Source organism: Opisthorchis viverrini (assembly GCF_000715545.1).
Source record: "Opisthorchis viverrini unplaced genomic scaffold opera_v5_228, whole genome shotgun sequence".
Lineage (NCBI taxonomy): Eukaryota > Metazoa > Platyhelminthes > Trematoda > Opisthorchiida > Opisthorchiidae > Opisthorchis > Opisthorchis viverrini.
Window position 1 is genome coordinate 67,355 of NW_008751882.1, and position 10,351 is coordinate 77,705.

Below are 10,351 nucleotides of genomic sequence, written 5' to 3' on the forward strand. Positions count from 1 at the left end.
GGTTCAGTGGCGAGAGCGCGAACTTACTGATTGGAAGTGCCGTGGTTCGAAACCGACCTCCGCCGTTCCACTTCCCCCATCCGGGATTGGGCAACCTGGCAGCATCCAAGGTTGCATCGTGCATCCTTTGCGTGGTATAGCCGCTAGGCACCGAAGGGGTGTTACAGCGGAAACATTTTCACTTTATTTTCTATTTTATCTCCTTTCATTGACGGCATCATGTGTGATTCAGAGGTGTGGATAGACTAGATTCGTTTTGTTTTCATTTCTATATACATCTCGAATGATCTGAAAACCACTGCAGAACTTATTCATCCACAAACCTATGCAACGGTAATGTAGCAGGGCTTTCTTCAGCTAGACTGAGTAGACTTCAGTTAATTTCCTCATCCGAGAACTCACTCACAAAGAAATCGCGCAAAACCGGGGGAGGGGGATTTGGTCAAGAGTTGGAATCGGTGGGAGCATTTCACCGGGGTAGGGTCCCTGATCTGCTTGGTCGGTCTGAGGCTTTGCTGATTCCTGCAATCGCACACCTGTTTCATTTTCAAGGAACAAATGTGCTGGGTTGAGCAACGTGGACTGGTTCACCTGATAAGCCCGTAGTACGGCAGATCTTGTGGTGAATCTTGGGGAAACTTCAGTCGTTTTATGTGTTGTTTCATATCGATGAGATTACGACGCCATCTTGCAAAGTGTCCCAGTGCAATTTTTCGAGAGTTTGATCCATGGGAACGAATCGGTATCACCTATGTGCGACGGACTGCTCGGGATTTGTTTACGAATGCTTTGAATCCAACTGGACGCCTACGCTGTAGCATGGAATGAGCTATATTTATTATTTATTTATTTATTTATTTATTTATTTATTTATTTATTTATTTATTTATTTATTTATTTATTTATTTATTTATTTATTTATTTATTTATTTATTTATTTATTTATTTATTTATTTATTTATTTATTTATTTATTTATTTATTTATTTATTTATTTATTTATTTATTTATTTATTTATTTATTTATTTATTTATTTATTTATTTATTTATTTATTTATTTATTTATTTATTTATTTATTTATTTATTTATTTATTTATTTATTTTTTATTATGTATGAACCAGTCCACACTGGGGGTTTACTACTTCAAGAAGATAGTTGAGCAGACTCAGAACGAACTGAAATGGAGCAGCGACAGTATACAAGGAAAGTTGAGTTGGCTGATCAACTTTTCGACAGAAATGACACCAATCTGACTTTCGATTGTGTCTGCAACACGATATCAGGCCTATACATGAAATCGCATCACAAAACTTGAAAGTAGATCACAAGAAAACAAAAACAGGGGGTAAAGAATTCTACATTTATGTCGAACTGAATGTAGCCTATTCAATTGGATGAGAATCGACGCACTTTAGGCCATAGGGACATGCAAAAATAACCACTCTGGCCGATCAGATATGCAACTTACCATCCCGACAGAGTACCAGGTTTGCTGAAGCAGGGAGATAGTTGTAGAAGGGGGCCGGAGTAAGTTTTGTGGTTAGATGATGTTTTCCAGCCCATGATGCTTTTATCTCGGTGTTCCCACATCGGCCGGAGGTGGGGAAAAGGAATCAGTTGGTTGTTAAGAACAAGCATGCTTTCGAACTTAAATCTCGATTGTGGTTTACCAGGAGGAGGCCAAATACCACCTGATTAGTTCCTGATGGGCAACGACCAAAAAAAAAAAAAAAACACAATTCTCGGATCTCTCTCGCCCTCGTTCTGAGAGGCCACACGACCGTGGTAATGTCTTAGAGGTATGTTCACTGTCCGACCTCAGAGATGCTTTCTTCAGCACTTGAAAATAAGAACTGATTTGGCCGGAGAGACTTTCAGACAGATTTTTACACATCATCTTAAAAACCGTTTGTGTGAAAAGTCCTTTTTGGTGAGAAGAATTGATGCTGCGGAAATTGGTTGAACCGAAATGGTTGTAAATCACTGGTCTAGTAAGCGAAGCATTGGCGTAATTTCAGCATTTTGTCACAGAGATTTTACGGTCACAGATGTGAAGAATAGCCTAGTGTGTCATTGTAGAGCGATTTTACAACAACTTACGTGCGCAAACCAAGAGAAGAACCACCAGTTGACGAAGCATTACTCTTCAGAGTGTAGACCCGATTTTCATGACAAAGGTTATCTCTGTTTATACAAAAATCTAAATCCTGCAGCGATCTTATTGGACAGCTCGTAGACGGCCAGTGATTGGTTCCTTGAATGGGTCACACTAAATGTTCTATCAATCGGTGATAGGAAGAATGTGTTTGGTACAGGCGGCTGTCATTCCTTCACAAAATTACGCGACAGTGAAGAAACTGTAGACCCGAGACGGAAAAAATAACTACCCATAATGATGGATCGATTCCTCCGCCTTTGTGAACATCGTGAAGATCACTTCGTTTTGAAGTGGACTCCACAAAGTCCCTGTCGAATATTTCGGCGAACCAAACTGAAAGACTGTTAGTGATGTCACAGCAACATATTTTCTAAGGACTGGGAGGACTCGGTCGATTGTGAGGCTCAGTGTTCATTCACTCATTCGGTGATCCATTTGCAAGTGAGTTTTCATAGCTGAACTTTGTGGACGGATCAGGTCGATGATCAAACCGCAATACGGTTGGTGAACTTTGCACAGAAGCAACGCACAAAATTGTGGGGCGCCATGTTGTTTTCCATTGTTCTTCGGGGTGTCGAAGTGAATGAACACCGTTTCGGTGACAAATCAGGAAATCGGAAATCAAATTTTGAACGAGCCAGAATTTTGGCTTCATCGGAAATTTGAACTGGCACTTCATCACATCTGTTTCACACCAGTCACCACGTCAGTTCTGGCACCAGCCACGTCGATGTGCGCAAAATTCCAATCAAGGGAAGAGTAGAGTCACACGTTGGCCACCGCTCCACAACCTTGGCGGGTAAAGAACGACAAAACCTGAGCAATTAAGCAGAGGGTACCAAATACTGAAAGGGGCAGAACCCATCGCTGCGTTATGCTGGAGCAGAGAAGAGTAGGGTCACACGTTGGCCATTTGGGTCACCAACAAGAGACGTAATACTATGAAAAGCGGGAGTTGCTGTGCTATGCCGTGTTGGATCCATCGTGTTGGATCGTGTTGAACATTGACAATTCCGAGTGGTTTGATGTTTGTATGTACGCATCAGAGTAGGCTCGGAATTCCTAGGTGGGGTAGGGGTGGAGAACCGTGTGAACAGTGCTGTTCATCAGACAGACCTTTGAATAATTCCAGAAAGCATACAACATGAGAACAGTGCTGAAAGAAGTGAGCATGCAGAAGTGTATTGGACACAAGCGCCTCGGTTCAGGGCTTCTCATCTTGAACGCAGTCTGCTGCCACCTGAAGTCAGTGAAGTCAGACCTGCACCGTTACTAGTGGCTACAGAAGGTTCTAGACAAGTTCCAGAAAACTCCAGACTGGCTAGAGGTGTCTACTCAGCTTAGCAAATGAGCTGAAATCCAGAAAGACCGACTCGCCTATCCAGGTCTTTCACTATCCAATACCTGTTCACAGGGCTCAAAGAGGGCCATTCCTTTGCAAAACTAGATCTTGCGTGGAAGCGTCACCCAACAACCAGCACACATCAATACAGGCGAATGCCCTTTTGAGTCAAAACTATGCCGTCAGCCTTGCAACCTGTTAACAAGTTCAGAAACGGTGCTGTTAAAAATGCAGGTCATTGGCTTCGAAATTCCTCTTATATGTGGTCAGAACAAACCCAGATAAATACGTCTAGCCTAAATTATACTTACAGGAATGTTTAAATGGTCCCTGAACCACCTGGTTCATACACGGGAGAAATCTGTAGGAAAGAGCATGTGATTAGGGAAAGATGTAGTGAACAAACTGTTGGATGGTCGCGGGGAGAAGCTAGAAATCCGTGTTCAACTAAACAAACTGAAGGTCGATTGTGCCGAAGAGACCGGGGGCAGTGAATTTTTCAAGTGCCTACTTGATTAGAACAATGTAGCACGCACCATTTTGCCTTAAGACACAACCTGAAGGAGCGAGACTGCGTTTGTAGGATGCAGGAGGAACAACGTGAAGTGCATTCAACGTGAAAACACTGGCTGTCGCGATAACCTTGGTACATGGGTTCCAGGTTCACCTGCATACTTAGGCCATTTAGGACACTGCTGGTGGACCTTGCAAAAGATCTGATANCAGCTTCCGGGAAGGTCGATTGTGCCGAAGAGACCGGGGGCAGTGAATTTTTCAAGTGCCTACTTGATTAGAACAATGTAGCACGCACCATTTTGCCTTAAGACACAACCTGAAGGAGCGAGACTGCGTTTGTAGGATGCAGGAGGAACAACGTGAAGTGCATTCAACGTGAAAACACTGGCTGTCGCGATAACCTTGGTACATGGGTTCCAGGTTCACCTGCATACTTAGGCCATTTAGGACACTGCTGGTGGACCTTGCAAAAGATCTGATATTGTGCGTCAGAGTGGGGTAGACATGTTCCAGTCTCACAATGGATAAATCAGAATGTTTCCGCTCATTTATACAGCATCTGGGGGGTCTTTCCAGTCAGTATGACCCTCCCTCCAAACCCGTATAGAATTAGGCGTCCTAGCCCTCAGTGGGACAAGTGCACTTTTGTGGTAACTAACCACCACAGTCCTTCCATGACCTGCAGACATGCTGGTCGGATGAGTGCGAGAAATCCTCCGGCTGTGTCGAAGGAGCTAGAGTAACGAATGGTCGGTGCAGAAAATACGTCGAGTTCCTGCTGGAAACGAAGGAACCATTGTGCAGGCTGGCCATCTGTTAGTAGCGGCCGAAAAGAGAACTATGGATAAACTGAAAGAGGGACATTTTTGTTAGACTAGCGAGTTCCATTCCGGGTTGAGGTGCCAGTGGATTACAGCGTTGAGTAACTGCGCTGCATGGCTAAGATTCGATTATCCACTGTTGTCAACTTTGGACAAAATGATGGCCTTTTTCCAACCACTTCAATTTAGTAAGTAACCCAGAAAACGATGTGATGACTTGCATCACTGCGGAAACGAAACAGGACCTTCAGACAGGAACGTCCGTCGTGCACTTCTATTCAGACTTTCTCATATTCCACGCTATCAAAAACGATCGTGTGTGTATCTGACATGAACAGAAGCTCAAGAACCATTTGCGACAAATCGTTCGATCTTGGAGTGGTAGAATTGCGTCTACCGTCTTCGCTCAAAAGTATTAGGACAGCTCCACGCTGGACACCGAGACACCAGCCGGATAAAAACTGTGTAGCTATATGTAATGGTCACAATTTGACAAACATTGAGCAATAGGTTAGCTCCTGTATAACTTGTAACTGTGTGGATACAAATACGTACAAATACGTACAAATACGTACATGGCACCTGTTGAATCTTGACCTAATGCAGGACAGCTGTAGTACCGCTCATACTCCCGATGACTTGCTCAGCCCCCCGCCTCCCCCCCCACCTCCGCACTAACGTTGTCACCTCGATTGGTGATGAAACGTCTGAAATACAAGTGACAAGTTCGGTGGACAGACGAACAACAGGCAGCGCACCAGAAGATACCTATGTTCCACAACACCACCATCGTCAAACCTACCTACTGACTTTGCTGGTCCAGCTAATGGTGGTCCCAGATATTTGATTTTTTCATTTATGGTCGACTGTCCATTTGGGATTACCACATTACTCACCCTCCAACGCCATCCAGAAACATCCGTCTGCGACGGTAGAAGTCAGTTCAGGTCCGCTGTTATCAGGTCGATAATACACATATTTCTTCGCCTCCGTATCACATTGTCAGGTAGAGCGTACTGTCGACACATTCAGACGAGCACCGGTCAAATCATGGGAATAGACCACCAAACACCTCGTGTTTCAGTTTCAGCACACAAAATCGGTTGTCAAAACCATAATTCCCCGACCGAAATCGGTCCAACTGGGATTCAATAAGAACATAAGGCTGATGGGAACTAAGAGACCGCGCCCACGTGATGATCCTCAAGAAGGGCGAAACCGGTCGTGAACTGTTGAAGATATTTCAACAAACCTATGGATGGTTTATTGTTTCACTAGAACAATAAACCAACAGTGATGAAACAAGCCCGAGGAGAGGGTTTTGAAGTACTGGTGGTTTTGGAAACATGGATCGTACAGATAGACTTGGGAGGATGAACCTGTTCTCACTGGATTATCGACAACGACTCCAGCTTCAGTCGTTAAAGTATAAAAATTAATGTTCAAAACGTTTCCAGATGTGTTGCAGGAGTAATGAAAACACTTCAGAATCGAAGATGCTGTTCAAGAGACAATTGCACCGGTACCTCCGTAGGCGGGAACCGGCCACTCTCACCAGCATCACATAACACCCTCCAAAACCGTCACCTCCCGCGGCATGGAGCAACCTTCCGACTGGCTCACCGGGAAACACCACAAGCTTTCAAGGGATCACCAGCTGCTGTCTAGAATGACCAACTGAGTACGATAATACACACACTTCCACTTTGTTTTCTTCTATCTTTCTGGTTTGCTGGCAATGTTTTACGTTTCGAAATGGCCATTTAATATTTCTTCATTTTGTCCTTTGGTTTTCCGGCCTTCGAGGGTGAGACGGCTCAATGGTTAGAACGCGAGTTTGCTGACCGGAAAGTCCGTGGTTCGAACCCGACCCCTGCATCTCGAATTCCCCCGTCTGTGTTTGGGCAACCTGGCAGTATCAAGGTCTCGTGCCTCATTACGGGTGGCATTGCAGCTAGGCATCGAAAGTGTGTCACAGCTGAACGGTTTTTTCGGCCTTCGTGATGGGGTTAGTCGGGTCATGCTGAAAGTAAACTGCGGAAAGTATTTGCGCACCGCCCCCTGTTCGTAGTGTTTCTCGTCAAACGAAATCGGGGTCTGTAAACGGGACTATGAACGCTTGGGACTATCAGCATGGCCGGCTACTCACATTCGAATGAAAAATCAACCCCAATTAAGTCTTCTTTGGGACGGTGCTTGAGGGAGCCAAAGGCTTCGCCACAGGCGCAAAATTGCTTTTTACTGGAGCAAAGTCCATATTGATGAGTCTCTCACCACACGAATCTCATCCTCTGTATCTGCATTATTCCGTGGCAATGACTTTGATATTCGGAACCAAGTAATGCTCCCCATGATTGTGCAGTTCTTCAATAAGCCGGAGAGCGTTTGTACACACTGGTTCGGTGGAACGGATCGGAAGGTTAAACTCATCGCGACCTGAAATCGTCGTTGGTTCTCATTTGTTTGATGAAGCTTGCTGTTCCTGATATAACTGCGGATGTGTCGTCAAGCTTATTTCTACCGAAGATGCCGGTGTGAGTGGGTGGGGGCTCACTTTCAACCTTGTGCAAGGATTCGAAAGAGCACAGCTAGCCTCCACACACTGTGAAACGTGACACAAGTGGTGATAAAATACAGTTAAATTTTTCTACTCACAAAACTGAACACAGCACTAGGTCTGTGTGGTTGACGCGTAATCAGGTCACCAGTAGTAACGTGTCCCAACCACTTCTAAGACTGGTTCTCACAGAGGTGCGTGCACCTTATGAGAAGTTATGTGTCACCTGAACGGATCACAATGCACAGTTAAGAATTTGTGCGATGATTTTGTTGACCTGATTTATCAGTTGGAAAACAAAATAAGTAAGCCACCGTTTTGTCATCCAGTTTATGGATTGTAGCATTCTTGAGCATGCCATCTAGTCGGTTGTGCTGTTTTTAGACACAAGGTGAACCGGAGCAAGTAGTGAAAAACTGCTTCAACTAAGCGGGCGCGCGTGACTGTCCTATGACTCCTTCGAAGTATCAGAACAACCGGTGTCTCGAACTTCATCCAAATGTCGAGGTCAGTGCAAATACCGCGCCAAAGGTCAGTGAGGGATGAGAACAGGGATCCACCTGCCACGAAATTCCTGGAAAGATTAAACACGGCAACATGGTGACGGTTACCCTCATGCCCTGTTGGTCCGCAACCGTAAACAACGAACTAGGCACGATGAAATAGGTTGTTCTTTCTCCATAGAGCGTGGCAACCACTCTCGACAAGCTGTACCGAAAGTGGATACGTAGCCGACCGAAGTGACCCTGTCTGGGTAAGTCCGGTGAGCTAGTGGTTACATCGTTGGTTCGAATGACTTTGATCCAGCTAAACGAGACCTGAGAGATCCTACGAGTGAGCATGTTTACTCGTTGGATATGATTCACACTTTTCACACTGTTCATGATGCAATTCAGGTGGCCAGCTGAGACCGAACGGATATCCAGACAACAGGGGCGATGCGACACGAAATGGCCGGATACGTAAAGATGTCATGTCTGCAGTGGGGTACTCCAGTAAGCGAGAACCGTCAGCACTTCTATAAACACGTGCACACGGACTCGCCTCTTCACGTAACGCTGTGCCATCTGTGGATTGTCTATTCACCTAAAAATTTCCCCCAGCCTAGTGAGAAAGCGCTCGCCAACTATGCAATCTAAGCTGACCAAATTAGCCCAAATCGAAAACCAATCTGTGGAGTTTGCCGACACGGTGGGCAACATGCTGAACTATTGCACCCAATCAGAACCTCGGTTTCCGGAAGTCATATTCCGATTGGGTGTCTCATTTTTGTTCGAATCGCGGTGGTGGGTTGCCATGTCTGTGTATTTGCTCGACTGCGCCAAAAATTCCCATCCGCTCGTTGACCTGTGCTTATAGAATGTCATCGGGTACCATGCAATTCCCGTGTTGCTCTGTGTTCAGTCTGTCCATTCTGCAACTTGCATCAGGCCAGCCCTAGACTATTGCCATCAACGATATCCCTTCCTCGGTGGCTCATTCATATGACTTCGTCCCTGCGGCAGTTGGGCGCACAAAGTTCACCTTATCTCAGTTGTACCTTGGCTTTATATTTCACACTATTTATCAGGATGGCATCCAACCAGAAATGCAGGGCCCGTAACGCGTCCCAGTCGGTGTTGACCCTGTGTTCTTTTTCTAGACCGGGTCTCCTGGATTAAATTTCACCTACTTTCACCTAATCCGTACTTTCGATCTTATCTGCAAACCTTCTTTTCTCAGGAGAGTTACAGAGGGACAATGTGGTGTAGGCTATGAAAAATGGTGGGCAACCGAGCACACTCCGAACCGCCCGAAGCTTGTTGTGGCGAAGTTCCAATCCAGCGCAGTCATACGAGTCTAGAAGTTGCCCATTGACTTCCCATGTCGCGTTTCCGTTTGGTAATCTACAAATCAGGCATAACGAAGGCGGATCCGTCGGATCACTTGACACCCGTCTGAGTGTGATTGTGCTTGTTCAGAACAATTTGGACGAAATCTACGTCGAATTCGGCCATTACATGAGAGTTTACTTTTCATAGACCATTCGAGGCCAGTTTTTCGACGATGTCAGTCTCTAAAAACGACTTGTAATGCACGGTTTAGGGGGACAAATCCCTATGAACTGGAAGTGGCCTTTACTGGACACACGATGCGCTGCTCGCAACTTCTGCACACGCACGATTCGGCCTGCGAACTATTCGCCATAGTGCATATACCCCATGGAGAATTGAGGCTGTTCTGCAAGATGGACAGCCTTGACTAATAACCAACAGGCACGAAGAGTCATCAAATAGAGTCCTTGATTTTTACATTTCAAAAATAACTGGATACAGTTTGATATAGATGGATAGGTCGCTCTACTCACTGGCTTCACAGGAGGCTGGTATGGAAGTACAAACGCATCCACATGCCTATACAAATGGAATTCAGGACAACTGAGGAGTACGGTGCGCATTTGTGCCACCGTGACCCTTGTTTCGTCTGCACATTTCTCTACCAGTAGGCCGTGGTTGGAAATTTGTAATGTGAAGCACACTTTAGTATTTTGGAATCAGATAGAGTGCGTTTAGAGGACGCGTTATAACCAGTGGGACAACGACTGTGTTGTTCCTCCGGTCAACTGGGAAATTTGCGTGTGAAGATCATCCGTGCAGACGAAAAGACTATTCACTTTGTGAAACAAGTGCTCATTTTGTCCGCATGATACCCCACTCAAACCTGAACCGCGTATATCGGTCGCATTGATTCTCAAGAGATTAATTCTACTGGAACTGTCCTTAAGTGGATTTGCACTCGCATCTTGAGGCGTGGGGTGTACTTTGATGGTTAGATTCCTGAAGCAAGCTGGATTAATCTAGTCTTTGCAGATAGAACGGAGATTCTCCACGACTGCAGATTACTCACATGCCTCATCAGTAGCACAAACCGACACACGTATTATTTTTGTTGTTTCCGAGCGGATGTAGTTAGAAG

The 10,351-nt window shown here is 45.3% G+C and overlaps 2 protein-coding genes across 2 annotated transcripts; one reads left to right on the forward strand and one right to left on the reverse strand.

Annotated features, from left to right (window-relative positions):
- Positions 1–37: 37 nt before the first annotated feature.
- On the forward strand, positions 38–6,843 carry T265_14614 (hypothetical protein; the record flags this gene model as incomplete). Its single annotated transcript, XM_009174428.1, has 2 exons — positions 38–223; positions 6,646–6,843. Coding segments are annotated over 2 exons (384 nt in total), but the record flags the coding sequence as incomplete, so codon positions are not given.
- T265_08554 (hypothetical protein) lies at positions 3,124–9,833 on the reverse strand (the record flags this gene model as incomplete). Its single annotated transcript, XM_009174399.1, has 2 exons — positions 3,124–3,222; positions 9,744–9,833. 2 exons carry the CDS (start codon positions 9,831–9,833, stop codon positions 3,124–3,126), a joined length of 189 nt encoding a protein of 62 aa, XP_009172663.1.
- Between the last annotated feature and the right edge of the window lie 518 nt (positions 9,834–10,351).